General features: G+C 39.4%; 1 protein-coding gene across 1 annotated transcript in view; it reads right to left on the bottom strand.

Moving 5' to 3' along the window:
* Positions 1-23,913, bottom strand: part of EP300 (EP300 lysine acetyltransferase) — a 59,676-nt gene extending 35,763 nt beyond the window's left edge. The window contains exons 1-3 of the mRNA XM_005488658.3: positions 23,532-23,913; positions 9,025-9,680; positions 350-526 (exon numbers count right to left, since the gene is read on the bottom strand). Coding sequence (XP_005488715.2) covers positions 350-526; positions 9,025-9,680; positions 23,532-23,625 — 927 coding nt within the window. The 5' untranslated portion in view covers positions 23,626-23,913. The remainder of the gene's footprint in view (positions 1-349; positions 527-9,024; positions 9,681-23,531) is intronic.
* Positions 23,914-23,930: the final 17 nt, after the last annotated feature.

The following is a 23,930-nucleotide window of genomic DNA, read 5'->3' as shown; positions in this document are numbered from 1 at the left end:
TCTGAGGAGAAGGGGCCCAATACAGCAACAGCAAAGGATGGGTCAGGAGAGCAGAGGTGTCTGAATAGGCTGCAAAGATCATTTCAATTAAGGAGCTCCGTTCCATTTTCCCAGTTAACAGGGTTTGAAGACCAAAAAAGTGGAGATGCAGTTTATCAACATAGAAAGCACAACTCAGCCCTCTCCCTCATATCAGTCCTAGGGGTTGAAACAAGTGTGTTCTGTGTGGATTCCAAGTACATATTCACCCTGGGTAATACAGCTGCAAAATCTTAAAATGTGGCAAGACCAGAGCATATTGCTCCTCTCCACCACAACATTTTCTGAATATACCTTTCATTCTACTTACCATGTTAGGCATTCCTGCCCCAGGAACTGGTTTCTTGTCCATTGGAAACTGTGGTAAGCTATTCTGCAGTCCAGCTTTATTCTGCATCTGAGGGCCAAGTCCACTGGCTCCAATCTGCTGCCCAGTATTTTGACTATAGGGCTGACCATAAGGGCTGGGATTGCTCATCATTCCCATCTAGAAATTAAAATGGTAAGGTGTTCAAGTAAGACAGTATAAGTTCTCAATGTATAAGGCAAATTTATACTTCACAGAAGCAAGAGCAAACACAGTCATGAGCTGGCTGCAATGCAACACTGCTCCTTCCTGTTCACAGATTTACCCATCACACAACCTTACCTTCCCAACTAGACAGTTCCTGTAAACACAACAAAGCCAACTTCACAGCCTTTGAGATCTGACTGGATGGAAGTGGCCTGATTATTTCTTTACAAAATTACTTTCAACAGATTTCTCATTTCACCTTTGTGAATTCTAAAAATTCTGCAAATTTGTACCATGGACTACATAATTCTTCCAGACTTGAGTTCTCCTCCCTGCACTTGTGCAGACTCCAAATGGAGACAGACACCATCTTCATTCATATCAGCACAGTTTATCCCCAAAACATCCTATCCAACTGCTAGCTCTCCCACAGCTCATCTCCAGACAGGCATAACAATGCATGTCTGCATTATCAGCACACAAACATTTTCAATTTAAGAATACACCACAGTCATAGGTAACATCTCACAGTCACACCAACTCATTTGCAGTACTAGAGGTCAAAAGAGAGGACAGGTAGAAATTCTGAAAACAAAACAAATCTATTGCAGTACTAGAGGTCAAAAGAGAGGACAGGTAGAAATTCTGAAAACAAATCTATTGAACCGTTCACCCACAAGGGAAATAGATTAATGTTTCATACAAGCCATATGCATATTCAACAGTTCTAACACACCAGAATATATCATTTGTTGTCTTGGATCACCCAGAACCTAAAGAACAAGAAGGTTCTAAACTTTTATTCTGCCAATAAAGTTCTTTATCCTCTGATATTTTTTTCCATTCCTTGCATTACCATTTATTTTCCATGGGAAATTTGGCCTTCTAGGACCAAAAGAATTAAACATAGAGGACCAGAAAAACTGGATATTTTTCTTAAGATTACCAAGTTCTCACTATTACTCAGGCAGCATCTTCAAGGAGCCATGACTCAAAAACAATGGCACAAAAATACTTTAGAGGGCTGTGTTGCTTCAACTCACATTTGACTACTAGACAACATCCAGTCTCCTTGATGCTCATTGATTCAAACCATTTTCCTTCATTCTAAGAAGAACATAACTCCATGGTAGGCCTGTTTCTAATCACTTCTACATTAATTCTCAAAGCATCCTCCCCTAGCAGAAACACCTTGTTTCTCTCACCAAGCTTCTTCACCCTGCACTAGAAGTAACCAACATGCTCTGAGAGTACCTGCAATTAGCCACACTTCTCTTTTTCAGGCTGAAACATCCTTCAATCCAATATATTAGCCTTCAGTTTGCATTTACAAAATAAGGCAGGATCAAACTCAAGCTACAGGAAAAGGAATACAAAATTCACTGAAGAACCTGCCACTTCAGACATCTGATACGCACACGTGAATTCACTTGAGGACAGCCCTCCTCCTCCACACATAAGCAATAACCATAATCACACAGCAGTAATTCATTAGAGAGCAATGAAAAGAATCTCTACACATGGCAGAAAAACAAACTATGTAATGATCAAGCAGAACTAAAAGCCTTCCTTCCCACTGCCATGTCTCGACCATAATGAATACACCTATGGTGACCAAAGAAGCTGGCAAAACCAGGACAGGTAAGACCCAAAGCCTTCCTTCTCTCCTTCAGGCTAGTAGGATCTTATGTGCAAGTTAAGCTGAAGGCAAAGGGAGAAGAAAAGCATAAGGAGTCAGCAAGCACACTTTCAGAATATCCCCCTCGTCATTGCTGCCTCAAATTGACGAGCAGGGTTTCAAGGCTCAGTGAAGGCCTGACGGTGAGAGTCAGTCCCTTAAGAAAACAAGCTGTGTTTGCCTGTAAGACAGCCTTATCCCTCTGAGGGAATCTCAGAACTGCAGAGAGAGTTTTGAAAGCAAGGACATCCTCAAAACCATAAATTTCAGAGCAAAGCTTTCAAGTTCATTAACAATCACAGCTCCCAAGGTCAGTTGACATCTGAGAATGCACCAAAGCACAGACAAGCTGGCTATTACAATCACCAGCTCCATTTGACTTCTGTAACTTATGCTGCTATCAGCCTTAAAAAACAAAAAACAAACCAAACATTCAGAATTAAAGGCTGAAGGCATGTTTTCACAACTTGGTGTCACAGGGAGAAATCAAGACACCCAACTCAGACAATTGGAGACTTCACACATTAATTTCAAAGGGTTTAGAATAACTGTGGTCTTGTGAGCCAATTCCATCCTGACTACAGGGTAAGAAACTCAAACCTAGATCTAAAAAGAACACTTTTGCTACATCACCCAAAACAACTTTCTAATGAAACTCACAGATGAGGTTTCACCAAGCCAATCAACATTCATATTTGCAACAAAGCTGAACACAAACTTTATGTGAAGCTTCTGACTTTTTCAATTTACTCATCAAGTTGGCTCAGCACAAGGATCTCTGATGCTTTCTCAAGCATCAGCCACTGGCACTGTTTGGGGTGCAAGACCAGCCCCCTCCAGCAAGGCTCTCTCCATGGCAGCAACACAGGGTTCCCCTCCGCCCTGCTCTGCCAAGGGACCTGGCAGCACAACACCACATGCCCAGCTCAGCCTAGCTGCTCCTAACAGGGGTAATTCTTTCCCATTTCAGGTTACAGGGGAGGCAAAGACCTGAGGAGCTCAGGCCAGGCTGACTGGCAAGCACACCAAACTCACTCAAAGCCAGACACTCAAGTGACACCTAAGATACTAAAAACCAAATTCCTCAAGGTCTCCCTGAACAAATCAGCAGCCATGACTTGATCCAGGTGAGACTGACACCTGCCAGATCCTCAGGTGAACCTCACAGCAAAGCCCCCCAGTTCTGCTACCACAGACTAACCTGACACCAACCACCTGCATGCAAGCCTAGGCTGAGTCAAGAGAAACATCATTTGGGAGATAGATTCTCCACCTGGCACAAGGTGGCCTTGTGATCCTGCACAAGAAGGAGCATGCTCATGTTATTTGCTGTGACATGTTGAGAAACATGAATAAAAGAAAACATGTAAAAGAAAGAAATGTATGGCCTCATAGCTACAGAACGAAGATCAAAATCCTGTGTAATTATAATTGCATCAGTAACCAACAACCAGAAAGACTGCCACACAGTTCACCAGCACATTAATGTTCTTTGGGAGGGGACAGATAAACAAATGCAGAAGAACCAGCCAAAGAAAGGAAGAAAGGTGGTGTTAGTACCACTGCATAGAAGTACAAGGCTTCATCTGCAATACAATGCAAAAACATACATGGCTTAGTCATAGCTACAAGTCAGCAAGTACAACCTCTACTTATGCTTTTTTTTGACTTTTCCACACCCAGGGGAAGCAGGGGCTGTCAATACCAGAATGGTGAAAGGTGTGTATTTCTCACCATGGATGACATGAGTTCAGGAAACATTCTAGTTCACAAGTAGCATCAGACAGGGCTGTTCAGGTACTCCCCCCATCTAAGAGGAGTAACTACAAAAGCAGAGGAAATTCCCCAAGGTTTTATTCTAATGCCATGAAACACATATATCTTCAGCTCAGAAGAAGGTCAAGTGACTAACTCTGCTTCTAGTTTTACTGTTAACAGCATAGAACACAAATTGAAAAGGAATACCTGCTAAATAAGTAGCTATATAAGTATGGGCACAGACATTGCAAATATTGTACTGTTTCTCTGCAAGAACAACTGCATCGTTAACATTCTAATATCTGAAAGACAGACAGATGTCTGCATTAGTATTGAACTATGACCAGCTTTTAGATTTGCAAAGATAACTATAAGCATGGAGAAGTAAACAAACAGAACTAAGTTTTAATAACATTCTTTCAAAGAATCCAGAATTCACAGTATCAACTATATATATCTCTACCAGGGAAACTGCAGTGCATGGTCTAGTTTAAGGCTACACTGATGATATCTAGTATCTTTCCATATCCACAACTTCACAAGTGAAAGTTAATTAACTTTCCCCAAACAGGAGATTTAGTTTAAGTAAATTCCAGCTGGGTTTTTAAAAACAAGAATTTACTGTACAGCATTTCCTAGTGCCATTCTACTGACTGGTGGAGCACTACTGAACTCAAGCATACCCAAACTACATTTTGCCAGTGGTGTCTGCTGCATTCTTTCCAAGGACTGTTATTGATTATTTTTCTTTGCCCTTAACTGAGCAGTGTTTTCAGATGCCTATTTCAAGACACCAGCATTATGTCGCTGCTATTTCTGCAAGAAACTCCCCCTGTCACTCTAGAAACTTAGACTCACTGCTTCGTTTTTCCCTCATAAATGAACATTCCTCTCTTACTCTGGTATAAAGAGAGCAAATATTCTTTTTTTTTTCCACCTTAGTTTACCAAAGAAGAGAAAGGCAAGGACTGGAACTCACACTCCCCTTTGAATGGATTAATGTACTTGATCATATGGTATGCTCAGTCACAGACTGAACAGTATGGACACAGTTACCTGGTGAATCAAATAGCTACTGAAAACCAGAAAGGCAACCAAGAACACTGACCACCTATCTAAAATTAGAGACTGAATATGCTAACACTAAGAAATATATGATGCTTTTATTTTCTTAATCCAATTTCACAATTTTACAATGACATCTTCAATCTCTTCAACTCTGAACAGAAATTGATTGTTATGAAACTTCTTATTGCTCTACTTAGAAGTAGTTCAGGAGATTCTGACAAATTATGCTTGTCTTTGTAAAATATTGCCATTGAATCTTCTCCACAGAAGTTAAACTGATAAAGCAAATAATAGTAGAGAGCTTTGCACTTACTGAAAGAGTAAGCCAAGTGACAAAGCCAAGTACTACTGGAACTAAATGTTTCAAGTGAAAAGCTCACATAGCAGAGGTAGTAGTAATGTCCTTACTAATCTGAACTGCCTACACATCCACTGCATCAGTGGAGTAAGTGAACATTTCTTGAATCAGACAGGAAATAGAAGTGACCTGAAGGTCAGGTCTCTCACTCTGTGGCAGAGCACTGCTATGACAGAAATGCACAGAGCAACTTACATACAAAATACCCTCTTTCCCTCATACAAGGCTGGACAGGTCAGACCCTGACCAGGCACTCCCAACAGAACCCCATGGAAGAACAAAACAAAGGTATTAACTAGATAAAATTCCAAATGAAGAATAATTCAAAACCAGAAACATGAATCAGCTTTTAGCAATTCAAGCTTTGCACTAAGTTACCTGTTTACATTTTAATCCAAGCTGTAAAACTATCTAGTGAAATAAAACACATGAAAAATACTTCAATCATGACAGAACCCAAGCATTACAAACAATTTCCAAAACACTATTTCAAGAATAAAAGGCATGTCTGTTATCCTCTTAACTTGCACAAAACCAAGCACATAGAAAACAAAAAACTATTCAAGAACACAAAACCTGTTACAATTCCTTTCCCTCCAAACTTCTAACACTTCCTTTCAGGGCAGAGTTCCACTGGCGTTTTTACGTCTGTACTGTCACCAAAGCATGATTCACACCCTCCTCTGACAGGCAAGATCAACTCCTTGAAAAAAATTCCCTCCCTATTATAGGGATACTAACTTTCCAAACGATGAGTATAACCTGGACCTGAACAACAATTCAAATTAATTCTTTTTTTAATGACCACCTGAGTTTCAATTTCAGTCAGTTACAGTTTCCCCACACAGCCTGTCATGTAACTGGCACAGAGACAGCATCCAGGCAGAACTGCTTCTTCAGAAGTGGGTGACTGCTACCATCAGGACAGAAAACTACAGGATGGAAGCATCAGATTGTGACAGAACAAGTTTATGAACAGAAATAATTTACAGAGACATTTGGGATTTCAAGTCCTAAAAGTAACATGCATGACTAGAGAAGGTCAGAAGTACACAGACAATGAGCAAAGCAAGTGTTCCACTCTATTGCTAGTCAATGTTTTGGGAAGAGAGGAAGAAAACTTCAGTAACTCCACCGGCTAACAGAACAAAGCAGAAACATAACCAATTTCACTTTCCAAATTGACCAGCCCCACCAGAGTTCACCTTTGCTGTTAAAAGAGTATAACATTCTCCCTCCCAATTACTCAATGTCACAGGAAACCTAAGTTATTCCCTACAAACCATTGCACAAAAGACGTCCATTTCACTGAGAAAGAACTCTCTGAAGCAACCCTCCCATCACCTAAAGGGACTGCCTTTGGCAAGCTAACATGATGAAGTTGAACAATCATAACCAAAACATCTTTTCTTATTTTTTTTAATTCCTTCTGAAGGAGAGCTCTGGATAATGTGCATTTTTTGCAGCAATGAAGGAAAACCTACAGAAGTTATTACACCAACTCCCACTTTAACAGCAACATGCTACTAAATTTACCAATTAGAAAAACTGGCTTTTAAAAACAACTGCTTAAGGTCCTCTGTTTTCATCTACTTATTGAAGATTTGTAGGTGGGAAAACCCAAAAGCAGATGGGTGGGGAGATAAAACGGTCAGACATGACTGCTGTCAGCCTTAGCTAAGCCTACTGCATGAAGTGAAACACAGGCTCCCTGCCAGCAACCAAACCAATTGAAGACATTCCGGAATTTCAGCCTCCATTTCAGACTGTTCTCTCTCATCCGACAGCTTCAGCTCCTTTATGAGGACTATACCCACTAAACTTAACACAAAAAGCCTCAAGATTGTTTTATCAGCAATTAAAGAACCCTAAGTATTTTTAACCAGTCTGGGACTATGAACTAAAAATCAGAAGTTTTTGTGTATTTGGTCTGAATATTCTCAAAAGCATAAAGGGTTCTTAATTTACATGTACAGAACTTTTGGAATTTAAGTAAGGAAAGGAGACAATTTAATTTTAGACTAAATCAGTCAAAAGCTTCATTTGATGTCCTTTCTTTCCTTTTAGGTAAATGAGTTTATTATAGTGCATAACTCTACTTTAGCTTTGATAAGCAAGGATGAAGTTGCATTCCATCCAAACGCTCAATACATCAATTTTTGACCTCTGAAGACAGCTTTCTGAAGATCAATTTTTTAGTTTTTTTTACAGCCAAGGAATAATGAATGAGGTATTATATAATTCCAATGCAATACTTCAAGCAGCTACATATTTCTTACCACTGTAAGCTGCATATAAATTGTCTACTGTGGTAATCAAGCTTTGTATCAATTTTCCTATCAGGCAAAAATATCTGAAATGACCAGACTATAGAATCAACTCATTACTTTAAAAAAAAATATATATACACCCACATCCTCCCTCAAAAGTTAGCACACTGAGCTTAAGCAAGCAACTAAGACCAAAGAATTTCATAATTAATGTTCACAAGACACAAAAGTAATTTCACTTAATATATAAAAGCATGACAAAACCACTAATACACAGCATAATTTTTATGTAGGTTTCAAATATATTAATCAACTGTTACTTATCATTCCAAGTCCTCCAAGTGGACTGACTTTAGGCATTCAGAGGTAGATTTAGGTATTGCAAAGCACCTTAAAAAAATCTCTCCTCTCAGTAGCCAAGAAACACAAAATACTCACTTAAAGCGAACTAAAATACCAAAGTATTTTCTAGCCTTTTGATCAAAACATTAAAAAAATGGAGAATACTCAAGTGGCTCCTACTCTAAGCTGGCTAATTATGCATGACAAAAATTAAATTAAAGACATCCTTTTATCCTTAGTTAAACCAGTAGGTCTTCCCTCATCTTTTTGGTGACTTATGACAACTTTCTTCCAGCCTCCTGGATTACAAAAGCATTTATTTCCCACTCAGTATTAAAAATATTTTTTTTAAAACTTTCTGGTTTAGTCCCCAGTAGACAAACCACTGTAAATTCTGAAACCAGAACTGAGTCAGATTAACAGTGTGAATAACCCAAGATTGTCTTCAGACACGGATACAAGCGCTCACTCTGTACCGTTAACTCGAATACCCCGCACACACAGTGAGAGCAGTCAGCTCAAACCTGTGAGCAGCTCTCAGCATCTGCCACAGGACAAACACTCAGCTGATCTCACACAACAAATATTTGCATTAACTGTCATACAGAAAAAAGCACCACAGCACCTAAAAGGTCCTGATGGATTCCCATCACACTTGCAAGACCAGCATCACATTAGATGGAAAAATACAGTTGCAGAGAAAGCATAAATCAGAATAAAATACAATCAAGCTACTTTTCAGTGTAATGGATAATCTGTACTGTCACAAGATTTCCAAAATAGGCTTTTTAATCTAGTCATAGTCTTGCTTGTTGTGCAAGATTCAATTTTTGCTTCCTATGACCATCACAAATTCCACTTTAGCAGCATATAGACTATTTAATCCATCATACAGGATTCTTAAAGAAAAAATCCCATAGAATCCAGAGTGCAGAGGATTAATTTTCCAAAAAAAAGTCAACAATGAAGAAAAGTAATGAACTTTAGCTTGTCTTACCTTGTTCATGGCTCCAGGTTGTGGCCCTCTTAGTCCAGCCTGCCCTCCCATCTGTGGAGTGCCTTGTTGCAGTGTCTCAGCCAACAAGTTGCCAGTGCCCATCCCTGGGTTTGGGTAGGGCATATTGGGTCTTCCTCTGCCTGCTCCAATGGAACCGTTCATGACTTGGCCCTGGATCATCCCCTGTCCGTTGCCTGCTGCCAACATGCCAGGATTCATGCCAGCATTCATCCCTGTGTTCATTCCCATGCCAGGCTGGTTAACTGGGCTGTTCACTGTTGGCATCATCGCTGCTGTGGATTGAGCAGAAGGACCCTGGTTCGGCCCGCTCGCACCCATTGCCATGTTGGGAGAAGTCAAGCCAGCCTGTGCCATGGGGCTCTTCACCATGCTATTCAACATTCCCATGCCAGGACTGTTCTGTTGGGCTTGACTGGCCATGCCTTGGCCAGGGCCACCGACCCCCATATTGAGATTTGGGGAGCTACCAGCCCGTAGAAGTTCAGACAGCTGCTTGTGTTTAGAGGCAGCATCTTGTGCCAGGCCAAGGCTGGTCTGCAGCTGGTTAATGTCACCACCATTGGTGAGTCCAAGTTCTGTGGAGCTGATCAGTTCATCTGGCAAGTCATGTTCCAGATCAAAGAGTGATCCAAAATCTGAAAAACAAAACAGATTGTGTATGAGGTCAGAGCAATTAATAGCATCTTGAAGTTTCTACTTTTTAATTTCCAGCAAAACTTGATTTTTTGTATTTGAGCATAATTCCCTTAGCAGTTGTTACTGAAAGCATCAGGATAAAAGCGATTCTAAACTTTACAAGGCCTAAACTAGAGAAAACCACTCCACTTCAGCTTTCTACAATTTGTGCTGAAAGGATATCACTGGATATCTCAGCCTATGATCACTCAACTCGAGCATTTTGTCAAGGGAGGAGTGAAAAATACATACTGAAATCTCCCAGAGTTAGCCAATGGAATTAAAGAGCAATTACTAAAAAGAATTAGCAGATTCTTGGGAAAACACTGTCTTTAAATTTTTTTCTAAACTTGTCACTTCTGGGATAGCAATAATTAATACAACAATATAACTTTTAAAATGTTTACTACTTATTAAATAATAAATAGAGGTTTGGCTATAGGGTTTTATGTTGAGTTAGGTTTTCTGGCAATTCGTTTGGTTGGTTGTTTTGGTTTCTTTTTTTGGGTAGTTCTTTGGGTTTTTTATTCTTCCATATGCAGTCATTATCAGCACTGAATTGCCAAATTTCATTGAACTCCACTGGACAGCCAGTATCTTCCCACAACAAATACTGTCAGAAAACAAAGTAACCCTGGAGAGTCCTTGCCACAAAGCTGTGAAGAACATTAGGGTGAAAAAACAAATTCCCATCTCAAGAGCCCATGCAAAGCAATCCCCAAGGTAACTAAGTGGCCAAAGATTGCTACTTGGAATATATAGATACAAGAATATTACATAGTACCCAACACTGACTTGCTCAAGAGAACAAGTCCTTACGTCTGCAGCAGTGTATGTAGCTTGGTCTATTTAATCTACGGTAGTTAAACCAAAAATAACCTGGAAAGTTCATGGATTCTGACATGCATTAATGACAACTTCCCTCTCCAAGTGAGAGAGGAGCTGCTGTGCTGTTCTCACCAACAATGAGTGTCTGCTGAGGAATGCAAAGCTCAAATGCAGCCTTGGCTGCAGTGACCAAAAAAGGTGGAGCTCAAGATGCAAATAGTCCAAATATTAGTGGGAAAAGACTACAGTTGAACAGCATGTAAGTCAGCAAAGCTAATCAGCATCATGGATCTGTTTAAAATGTTTCACATGATACTACACCCAAGCACCTGGACTAACAGAGCTTCTACAACTTCACAAGTGTTATCACAGATAAGATTGTGACTTTAGGATTCTCAAAATATGGTATGAGATTGGCAAGAATGCAGGTACACCACAACAGGGATTTTAACACTCCTTTTACACACTCTACATTACTACAAACCACCAGAGACAGAAAATTTCCATTAAAGAACTTCTAAACTATTACAATGAGGTAGCACATTCTTCATTATCATGTATCTTGTGCTAGAACTTATGCTTTGCAAGACACACTAAGGACTGATCATTCATTTGCATGACTGGGATTTCTGAAGGTTCAAAAGTGAAGGAACAATCAGAAGAATAAGTCTTTGTCCAAGTTGTCTTTCATCTAAAATTATGAACTTAATGTTGTGTGTCAGTAGATTCATCTAAAAACACACCACACACACCCTTATCCCCACAAAAAACCCGAAACAAAAAACTGAAACCAAAACCAACTTCAAATGCTCAGTGTTTAACTTAAGAATTACATTAACAAGGAATATGGGAAGAGTTAGTGGAAGAGACCCTAAAATTAGAGATCAAGGAAATGGAAAAGGCAATAAAAGAAATCGATGACAGCTTAAATCAGCTTCCACTGGCACCTTAAGAAGCCTGTTAGGACAACAAGCAACTGTTGAAACATTACATCCTGAATGCTAATAACCTGACAAAGAGCCCATGGGTGAGGAAGGAGTAAAAGATACAATCAGGAACTCACAACTTAGTCTGTTGTCCTCAAAGATGAGGAAACAAAACTGAAAACAAAATTAAGTGACGGGAAAAAACACGCCCCAGCACAAAGCCTGCACCGACAACACCACCATCATGGCAGCCCAGACACCTCCCACCAGCAGGCACACAGCCCAAAGGCCATAGCTTTGACTGCTTCTAGTTGGGCAAAGAATTTCTGCTCTTGAACCAACACAACTCCCAGTACAGGGCAAGTCCCACACCAAAAATCCTTGTTTCATCTTTCTTGTGTTCAGACCATTGCATATAAAGCCCTTCAAAAAGCCAGCTGTAAAGTGAATATGAAAAACTTATTTGTTTTTCAAACTATCACACACAGTATTTCCTCAGGAAGATCCATATAGATTATTTCAGACATAACACCACAAAGGGGCAGTGCAATTCTTGATTTGAGAGACAAAGATTTGGTCATCTTGACTCACAAGAAAATATTAATCTGCTTCTCTGAAGACCTCACTTCCTTAAATTCCCCCTCCTCATAAATGAGGAGATAACTCCAGTTTTAGAGTTTACTACCCATTGCTAACTGGAGCATCCAGGTACAAGCCATCTGAGCTCCTTTGCCTGGTCATTCTAAGACATCAGTGAACAGGAAGAAAAATGTCATTAGAACTGTAAGTGGCATTAATTCTTTTTATTAATACCTTACAACACAACACAGCACCAGCTACATTAACAAAGCCCACCCCCAACCTGAATGGTTGTGAACTAATCCTAATTGGATTAGTTCTTTACATCAAAACATCTAAGACATTCAACGTAAAACTTTCACATAAAACTAACTTGCTAGGATTTTTAATCCTAGAGTATATACTAGAGACAATTCATTGTAAAAGAATACTGTCAACAAGAACTGCAAGTAATAGCTACCAAGAATGCAATATTCTGGTATGAGTTTGCTCTGTTTAGAAGTCTTTCCCAAAAATAAACCTTCAAATCTTCTTTAGTCAGTAAATATAGAAAAAAAACCCAAAACTTTCAATTGTCTGGTCAGCTATGAAAATTGCATTTTAAGCCAACTGCTGTATCAGAAATGTTCTGATACTGGACTGAAACAAAACTTCAAAGGACCATAAAGATAAATAGGACCTTTTGGATATATAACAGTTGCAATCCATTTCAGTCTTCTCCATAGGACTGGTGCCCTAGAGGCCACTGTAGAAAGTTGTACCTATGACCAAGCCAAAAGCTGTCAAGGCTGGGCCAGGCAGCTCCCAAATCATGTGATAAAAAGATCATACATACTCACACAAGAGACAAAGGCATAGCTCAAGACAATGGTGAGAAGTATGCAGAGAGCTGATTGACTTTCCAGTACACTGAGCTCACTGCTACTCTTGCAATCTGTTCCATTAAGGATACACACAAAGATTTCTCACTAACAAAATCAAGTTTTTGGGAAGGCAGAGGAGGAAGATTAGTCCTGCAAAGGTTTGTCCACCTGATTCATCATCTCTAGAGATCCTAACACAGAAAAATTGGGATGTAACAGAACTGGCAGTACCCAGCCTAAAGCCCAAAACCATCCAGTAACACACTGGTAGAAGTGGCAGTGGAGGACCTTAATCCTGATGTCAGTAGAGCAGCACAGAGTGATTCCCCATTATGATGTTTTTGGTATTATTGGTGTATTTCTTTCTACAGGTAACAAGAACATATAGAATAGATTGCTGCTGTCACCCAAGAGGCAAAGAAAAGAAAACCTCAAAATAACATCTAAGTAGTAGATCTGAAAGTCTTAATCTGTGTTTATCTCAATATGCAAAGGTATATAATAATTTCCTTTTAGGAACTGTACCACTACTGAACACTTAGTCCTCAGAAAAAAAAAAAAAAAACCAAAATGTCCCAGCAACTTATCCTGGCTACATTAGATCTGTAGTGAGAAAACCAGAAAAGACAGTAGGAACAGGTCCATGTCTATCAGTGGCAGTTCAGTTAGACTGGATTAAGTAGCATGAACTGTGAGAAGGCAACTTCAAAAATTAGTGTACTAACCTGCACTGCATACTATGGACTGAACTCTTGATTTTGGGCTCTACTTCCAAAAGTCTGCCTTTGACAATGTCTAATCTGCAACATGCAAGGAAACTGCCAGCCTGGGCTGAAAAGCCACCTGGCACCAAAATGGACTTTAAACTAATACATATGCAGAGTGTGCAATCAAAATCCTTAAGTCAATAAGACTTCAATGTCTTATCAAGTGATCAATTTTCAAATTAGCTACGAAGTATTTATTTCAAGTTAGTTTTACTGCAAGAGCACCTGGTAGCACCAGCGATGCAAGAGCTCTCAAAGGAGGCAAAGCAGCAATTTATGACAGTGTTTATAAAGCAAGGAAAATATATCAATACTCACTACTTAGCAAGGAAATCACTTGTTCAGGTGGGACACACAAGTTTCTTTTACACACTTTCTAGTCTACAGTCAGGATCCCATTCTTTTCTCATTTCTGGATTAAGACAACAGACCTTTACCCACCTTTCAGAATAAAACAGGAATTCCTGTCTATAAGGAAACTATCTGATCCTAGCAAATCGGCTGCAGTGAACCATACTGGTTTTCTAGGAACATCCCCAAGTGCTACAAAATAGCAACACGTCATTCTTACAGGAATGAACCTTCAGACTCAAGACATTCGAGCATTCAGTCTTGAGAAGAATTGGTACAAGCTGAAGGAAAAGCATCATGTGTGATCAGCAATGCCTCAAGAACCTGCTACTGACTCCTGAGCCTACCTCTTCTGTCAGACCAGCAAAGAGATAAGAAACTCAACAGTTACTGTCCCTGTTTCCTCAATATCATATTCCAAACAGAGAGACACCAACTCTGAAAGCTGCTGAACACACACCTTTTCACACAAATGTTTCTGAAGCCCAGCAACCTCTTAGTGGATCCACTTATATCACACTCATTGGGTTCAGAACAAAACAAGCAGACAAGGCTAAACACAGGACACAGAATACCAAGCATGTATGTGACAGGTTGACAGAAACCACAGATGGTGCTGGACCACATGGAAAGCACAACACCTTTGCCGTGCTTTCAGACAAAGAACAACAATAAGGTGCTGAGGTCAGTATCTTCCCTGCATGGGGATACAAAAGCTGCCCACAACTGAACAGGGCCTACGTGTAACAGAGAAAGTGCCCAGAGGATCCCACCAGTATCCCAGAGAAATCAGCCATTCAGGCTTGCAGTCAAGCACCAGCATCACAGGCCCTAAAACACACTGTCTGAAATGCCCTCAAAAAAGAAAAATAAAAGCCAGAACTCAAAACATAAAACCAAAAAAGGCAGGAAAAGGCAGGACAAGAAAAGGAGACAATCTCATAGGATAATCCTCAAATATCCATGAAAATGTAGAAGCAAAGGTGAAGCACAGACTTGAAACAAAGTGCTAATAAGTCATCAATTCCTATTTAGGAATAAGGCCTCTACAATGACAGATAATTAAGCTAGACGAGTCCAGGCAGTTTTATCAGGGAAGAAAAAAAAACCCAACAAAAAAAAAAAAAAAATCAAAACCCCATCCATGCCTAAGGAAAAGGCACACACCAACCTAGTAGGAACTTTGCTACACCCCACTTTGGAGATCAGACCATTAAATCCATGAAAAGAGGGGGCTTTTCATGTAGATACTCTACAAAGCCACAACTGCCCAATGGCAACACAAGCTCTGCCAAAATGTTTTAACTTAAAATGCAGAATTAATTTAAATTCATCTACTAAATTAACTTAAAATGAAGGGGCAAACCACCCAAATCAGCCTAAGATACCAAGGTCTAGAGTCATCATTGCAGCTACTTCTTCCAAAATGCTCAATGGCCCTCCCTGTATAACCCTCACGGAGGGTGACCGCTTGCTCAGCAGCCACTGCGCATTTGTGTTCTCTATTTTGCCATTTGAGTAACAGCCTTCGGCGTCAGACTTCAACATTAATTCTGTTCCCTGTAAGAAACTGGGAGAGCACTGCCACCTTCCTTCCCTGCCAATCCAGCAAAGACCTGAATTTCTTTACTACATCAAGAAACCTTGTCATTTGAGTTAAGACTGTAAACAATACAAACAGAAAGCATATTTAAAAACCTTATTCAAAACAACTGGAAGACAACAAACACAAAGGTTCAAAACATGTTTGCACACTATGGTAGCACACAATTTCTGGAACAAATATTTTTAAAAACAATCAAACATTTATTGATAAAGTCCAACTCACCATGCAGAATGCACATGACTCCAGTATTAGTTTTAACAACCAGGCATAAGTGTAAGTATTTTACAAGTGTGAACAACAACAACAAAAAAATCATTCTAAAGCAGCAACAGCATATCATTCAACATCTACTGAAGTACAGAAAATTAGGATCTCACTCTCTCCATTTTTAAAGTTATCCTAATCCCTATTGAAACACTGGTGTCAAACACATCAACTTTTGCTTAAGGAAAATAGTCTCAGTTTTGTGAAGTCTCAATAACCCGCAAGTCTAAGTCATACTTTTCCCAAACTAATATCAACTGAAATGCCTATTTTAGTAAGCTCTGATTGATGCATGGCTTTTGCAGCTTCAGAAGAAAATTGTATTTATAACAAACTTTTCAGTTTCATTTTCAAAGTTCTTAAAAAACCCAATATTTAGAGATATAGATGATAGCAGGAGTTAACCACAGAAAACCATAGTGAAAATGCAATGGTTATGAGTCTGCAATATAGAATTGTAACTGTCCTAAGGAAACAAGTGGTGTAATCATATGGAAAAGACTGGGGTCAAAATTCAGGAATGGGGTACGTTTAAAGATTTAATATTACTTAAGGAGGAATTTCAGAGACATTTTTATTTATATGCCTGTTTATTCATGCTGTTATACAAAGGCACTAGTGTTGCCATCACTGATAACCCACCTAAGGTGAAGTTTTGACACTTTAATTCCAAAATGCTGAAGTCATGCCATTAATAATTTCCTTGTGAACATGTTGCTATTTGATAAATTTCATTGGACTACCTTTAACTTGACTCAAAAGTCTCTAAATTAGTATTACTATTCCCTGTGTATGCACACACGTCTAGAAAGTTACAGAAACTGCTGCACAAAACCTGGGTACATGCAGATCGGATGGGAACACCCTTACGTGCGTGGAACACACTGATTCATGTCAGAAGCAATTACAAATCAGTTTCAAGAAAAGAGTAAAGTTCATTTCATTGTCAAGTTAACAACAACTTGGAAATGATGCAATCTGCACATACAATTACCAAAAAGTCAAGTCACTTTTCTGAGTTCATTCAGCATTACTCCAGAGTAAAAGCAAAAAGCAATGCTGAATTTATGTACAAAAAAAAAAAAAAAACTAAACAAAATAACATAAGTCAGCAGATGAGACTTCATCATCTTAAACCAGTAATACCCTAGATTTCCTGGAATTACACCCAGTAATATATAAAAGGCAGTTTAGCTTCAGCAAAATTTGTACTGAGCAAGCTATATATCAGCATTTTGCTGGACTTTTTATTAGAATTCCAAGAAGGAAAAAAACCCTGAAAATCTGTGTCTTTTTATCCATTAAAACAGCAGGAGTATGTTACAATCTCTCTTAAAACAAGAGAAATTGTCTATTCAGTGGTATTTGGAAGGCCTACAAAAAAGGAAATAGCAAATCCTGATTCTGCAAGCAGAGACCATTCAAAACTCCTATCCTTAGATCTCTTATGGGAATACAGCAAAAGATGCAGTACTGAGGTGTTTCACACCATCACATGGGAAACAGCTAAATCTTTATCTGCCCTCTCTCATAATGACCACTAAGAGAAAAGAACCTGTTTTTCAAGGTTCTGTACCTCACTTGCACTTTTTATTAAAAATCTTAGACTGGTCTCCAATTTGACATGCTTGATGTCAGGTGTGTTTACAGGAACGGCATCAATTGAGCAACAAGTTACTGTGTTCAATCAGAATTCAACACTCCTTCTGCTAATTTTCTTCAAAAAGATTTGGAAGAAATAAGTGCTTGAAGGAAAATATTGCACATCAAGTTTTTAAGAGAACTTTAAATACATTTAAATGCTAGTCCATTTCAAGAAAACTTGTTGCTATTCAGGAAGAGAATGATAGGTTGTCAGATACTGTTCAGGGGGAGGATCTCTGCCCCAGTTGAAGTTCTACTTAAAGTTCTACAAATTCAAGGCAGCCACAGAAGTTTTTTTATCAGGCACACCACCATATGCAGAGACAGATGTATTTTACTTCAGCCTGCTGCTACAGTTTAAGTAAAGACACAAAAACAAAATCCTTGGAGACAGGTGTGCATTGTTTAGTCGTCAGTGAAATCTACACAGCAAAACGACTCCATTTGTCAAATAATAAATGAAAGTGATTTTTGGGCAAACCCTTTCAGAAGGAGCACAAAATCAAGTGATGAGAAAGGGTGAAGTAGTATCTTTACACAATTGGAACAAGCACTGAAAGGCTGCTCCTGCTAAGCAAGACACTGAGGTGACACACTGGAGATGATCAAATAGCCTACAGAGAAGATGCAGGAAAGATGCACTAAATCACTCAAAATTGAAAGTTAAAGTAGTTTGCTCCAAGTCATAAAAATAAAAAAAAAAACAGAACTCCTACAGCAACAGTTCAGCATTTAGCATTAGCATCTTATCAGACTCACTCCCCCCAAAAACATACTAAAACCTAGAGTCTGACAGACCCTTCCCAGATAAAATTTGTTTTTTTACAAATGCACAAGTGACGAATAATCTGAACTCAAGGCAAGCCCTGCTCTAGGACTGTGAGGAACAAGATGGAAAAATTAGTATTTTTTTAAAATATAGAATTTAAATTCCTAAGTCTGTTGCCAAACAAAGGTTTTTCCCCTGCAATATTAAACTTGTGAATCTAGTTTTAAATTGCAATTGTAAACTGGTTTTCCCGTCTCAAAGGCTTTTTACCTGTAAGTGCTCAACACTCAGTTTAACACCGTGGTAAGTATGGTCCTCGTGTTGGAGTGAGTATTTATTTTTTAAAAACTAGGTACTTTTTCTGAGCAGTGCTAGAAAGCTACCAAATCTCAGAGACAGAGTCTGCATGGTGAAAGACACAAAGAATAGATACAGCAGTTTGGAAACCTACAAGGTTCAAAAGTACACATGGTTTTCTTTAAAAAAATCACTAAGCACTATACAAGTGATTGGTTGACTTTTTAAAGAAGTCTCACAGACTTAAATTTTCTTAATTTATATTTATTCCTAATACAGTTACTTTGAGAGCCTGTTTAGCTACACACCAAAGACACTCATTTTTGCCAGACAAGCATCTACCACTGCAATACTTGACTTACAGTATAATCCATCCATCAAATGACGTTTTAAGGCAAAACCAGCAAGAAAAATGGCTTTTAACAAGAAGGGATGAAAACGTTTAACTGATGGCTATAAGCTAAAATGTAGCTAATCATTGGGTCTTTAATGTTAGCTAGAAAACAGACTGATGAAAAGTTGTTAATTTTAAATGTAGTATGTACAAATGCTCGCAACAACCACACAGCTCTTGGAAAATAGAATTGAAAAGAGTAGTGGGGTAAGAGTAATACAACTAATTTTGAGAAAAGAAACATCCTGATCCATTCGGAAGGAATGGAAGATGAGTATCAGTCAGAACTGCAGCAGTGCAGATGAGAAGTTTCATTACAGGTCTTAGACCTCTGATGTGAGGCAGAGCAAAATTTAAAAGGTCAGAAACAGTTTCTGACAAAAAGGAACATCCAGACTTTACAAAAGATGGATACTTCAAGGGAGATGGAAGATGTGCTACTGCACAGAAAAACGTGACTTTTGGATACAGGAAAGTGAAGGATGTTAAAGCACACACCACAAAATACATTCTCTGCTCTCTGATATAACACACATGCCAACTAATTGTAGAAAACTGACTTCCAGTGTCCCAGCAAGCCTGAAACACTAAGCACTTCAACTCTTATTTTCAGATCTAGCAGCCTAAAGACATGATGCTATACAAACACACTGCAGCATGGAGTGTACTCCATTTTTATTCTGTGAAGAAACACGATGGTTCTGAACCCAGAGCCCAAAACACTTTCCCAGTTCACAGCAAACCGCTTCTTTCTCAGCAGCAGGAGCAGTGCATGTGGGGGGTGTAAAATACAGTAAACCTCTCCTGCCGTGAATATACCACATAGGAATCTGTACATAGCAATTTCAATTTCAGCACACCTGCATTGCTGCAGGTAAAGTTGAGGGATCCACAAATAAGACACCTCTCAAACACACACACACACACACCCCAATACCAAAACGAGTGGTTTAAAGCATCCAGTTAAAAATCTTTTTTTATGAACAACTTTCACTCATTTTAGTCCAGGAGGGAAATCCTCAGGATTCACTCTGGTTATTCTGTTACAGTAGGGGGACTAATATGCACCAGTTTGCTAAGGTAATGTTTAAGAAAGTCTTGCTAGAGTAGGTGCAACATATCAAAAATGTTGCTACCGTTAAGAAAGATGAGCAAAGGTGCTACACTGGCAATGCAGTCGGTGTCATCTCCTGTCAGTGTAGCCGTGCTGGTACTGCAGTGTAACAAAGTCACTGCTGTCACCAAAAGAGGACCCCACTGTGGAGCTGGAACGGCCCTCAGAAAACTTAAGGCCCGGACAAGATACATAGATCATTACCATTCTTCTTGCAACAAATTTAACACTTAAATAGAGAAAGGGGGAAAAAATGTGTAGAAAAACCTGTGTAGTTCAACGGAATCCCACACTGTCTCTGAAATTATTCTAGAGCTACACAACATTAAAAAAAAAAGTGAGACCGTTCAAAAATTCTAATATATTAGAGGACGCTGAAAGTATCAAAGACTTTCTAAACTACTATTACAAGATGTGCTACAAACATTTCAGTTTGCATCCTCAAGGTTGAACTGGCAGTAATAAAGCAATTTAAAAGCACACTACCACAGTATGTTCCACGGCAAAGCAAATTCTGAGCAGGGAACACATGAACCATCTATAACTTTTAAGACAGAAGAAGATGCAGCGCCACAACAAAAGTAGGAAATGCAGCTGTATTTGGCTGCTGCCAATAAATCAAGCATATTAGGACAATCTTTTTAGAAGAAAGCCACCAACATTAGAGTTTAGTACATTCCAGGCCCAGATTATGAGTATCATCCAGATCTACAGTGAAAACATGAGTTAGAGACTCCTCTTGGTCTTCAATACAAATACACTTAACATCTGCAAGTTTGAGAATAGTGTAACATGAGTCAGTCATCATTTTTACATATCCAACAACCTAAAATGTTTCAGATTTTAAAACTAATCAAAGAGTTAACAACAAAAACAGCACTAAGCACAGCTGCTGCAAAAAGTTTCATCAGCAGTGCGAGTGTCCTGCCTTTCTCCTTCTCTGATAGTTCTGAGAATCTAACCGTTTTAAAAAGAGTGCTTGGGTAAGTACATAAGTACCATGTTACTTATTTCCTATAATTAACCGAGGAGTGGGGACAATACAAGATTCTATAAGTGGAATTTACTTCATGACAGCTGCTTGCACTATTTCAAAGCAAATTTAACCAGCAGATAGGTTAAACATTTGTAAACTTCAAAGCAGTTTCCCACAACAGAAGTGTGACAAAAACTGCAGTCTCAAGCAGCAAATGAAAATATATTACCCTCGAAATACACTTATTGGTTCATTTTTTCTGTGAAAAAATGAACCAATGAATATATTTTGAGGGTTATTAAAACCAATGACTTTACTCACAGAAATAGATATTATGTGACATGTTAAAAAACACAGAAAGTAAAACTGTCCCATCATTACTTGGCAATTAAAAAAAAGTCATAAGATTAAGAACTCTTTAATAGATCTTATGTAGCACGTATGAAGTGTTTGCACCACTACAAACTTCAGCACAGCTATCAGGTAATGACAGTCCCAATCACTTTGGGAAAAATTGAAACTGACTGAAAAGTACTGAAACTGCCCAGTCCCCAGTGTTTCACCAAAACTGTAAAATGTTCATTTATTCACTATAAAAAGCTGCCCAGTAAGTTAACATCTGAAGACTAAGTATTCTGTGAGAGCCTGCACCTGTTAAACTGAAATACATTCACAAATTATCCAACCTTTATTTGATCACAGATGCCTGAACTTAGATGTGCATTCATTTGAATAAAATGTGCCTTTAACTTAAAAAACATGAAAGTATCAGAACTTTTCTCACAAAATATTCTCATTCCACCTCTCTAAACAGAGCAAAATAACCACTATCAAGGCAAATTTAAAACGGTTACTATTGAATTGACCACTGTTTTCCAAATCCAGCACAAAACCAGGCAACAACTAATTCTAGCCAAAGAGCAGCTTCTCCAACCCTCTTGTACTCTCTCACTAGAGGCCTGTTGATATTAGGAAGAGTCATGTCCTCCACTAACAACACAATATTGGCTGTATTTAATATGCACTAAAAGTCACACACAAACTTTTCAAAACTAATACGTCATTCACCAAGAACAGAAAAGGCAAAATCAAAATTTTGGAGATGATCCCAAGTAGGATCACATCCACTGCTCAAAGACCTGTTATTAAAACCTGGTGTTAATTGTCAAAGAGCTTTTCAGAAAAGAAAGCCAAACCAAACCAAAGACCCCAAAAGCCAACAACAAGAAAACAACTCTTCCCTTTCCTTGCCAGTTGTTAACTGCATTGAACAAGAGCACTGGTGCCTTCAGAAATGCCACCACTCACCAGACTGGCAGGAGGAGGCCTCCTCCATACCCCATAGATTAATGGGATCTAATGGGAGTTCAAAGAAACTCCAGTGGGACAGGTAACAGAGTATTCTCATAGCAAAATGACACCAAACACTCACCTGCTTCGCAAGAAGCATTAAAAGGCTGAACAGCCCTTTGTTACTTCCTCCCCCCTCCCAGTACAACCAGTTCATATCTGCTAGGGATTGGGACACCTAAAATTTCCATGCTCTAGCTTGCCTTCCCAGCATCACCAAAGACCTTTGCAGGACTGCAGAGAAGCCCCTTTTCTCATCACAGCTCTTAAGTCTACAGGGGAATTTCAGACATTTTGGTCTTGCAGCAAAGAAACAGGAGATGCAAGATTAACTACACTCCATATTGATTCTTAATGCAAATAAGGTGAAATAAAATTTCATCTCTAAGAATATAAGAGTCTCAATAAACCTTATGCCACAAGCGTGGCATCTGGATTTTGGTTTTAGCTGTTTTTCCTGAAGCCGATGGTTTATTCGAATCAGAAAAGCAGTATTTTGATACACTTCTGCAGGAAGGAGAACGGAGGATTGTAAGAAGTAAATCATATAAGCAGACTGCACATAAGAAGGAAAAAAGAAAAATAGCAGAGAAATAAATCTCTCGTTTCTAAACCAGCTGCAAAAGAACCCCGTATATGCAAAATAAAATACAAAACCAAGAAACTTGTACACGTAATTCAACAATAAAGTGTACAAAAGCATCGTCTTTAGCACTACTTCGTATTTCTGCAACTGGCATTATGCTTAGCAAGGAGCTCGTAATCGCTACTATTGTGAAAGACACGAGAATGACGAACTGTTAAGTCCTATCTGCAGCTGATCAAAAGCACAATAAACTGAACAGCTTCGCCTTCAATCACTTCCAAAAAACCAGAAGGGCAAAACCATCAGAACACCCTCCCCGAGCCATTAACGCAAATAGCTTCAAACGGAGCGAGAGCAGGCGAAACAGATGGGAAGGAGAAGAGCAGGCTCGAGCTAACAGCAGCAAAAGGGAGGAGGAGATTTAGGTAGAAGAGGGGAGAAAAGGGCAGTAATTGCGGCACCGAGAAGCGGGGAGGCTCGGGGGCCCGGAGACTGACCTGTGCCGTCGCTGGCGGACACGGAGAGCGCCGGTGAGGAGAGTTTAGGCCGCTTGGCTGAAGGCGGGCCCGGCTCCACCACATTCTCGGCCATTTTTAATTTTTTAGACAATCACTCAGAGCAGAGAGAAGGTGGGGGCTGAACCCCAAAACCTTCACGTTCTTCTGGGGCCCCGAGTCAGGTGAAGAACAACAATAAGGCCGAGAGCGAGGAGGAAGATCTGGCGGAGAAGGGGAGCCAAGTTCCCCTTTTTCTGCTCCTCGGGCTCTGGGAGGGCGGCAGCGGAGAAATTGGGAGAGGTGGGAGCTGGGGCGGGCGGGGGTGAGGCCTCTTCCCCCAGGCGAAAGGGCTGAACGAAGATGGGAAGAGCAGGTAAAGCCCCCGCCAAAAAAAAAAAA

This window comes from Zonotrichia albicollis, chromosome 4 (assembly GCF_047830755.1).
Source record: "Zonotrichia albicollis isolate bZonAlb1 chromosome 4, bZonAlb1.hap1, whole genome shotgun sequence".
Taxonomy (NCBI): Eukaryota; Metazoa; Chordata; class Aves; order Passeriformes; family Passerellidae; genus Zonotrichia; species Zonotrichia albicollis.
This window is presented reverse-complemented; position numbering and strand designations above follow the sequence as displayed.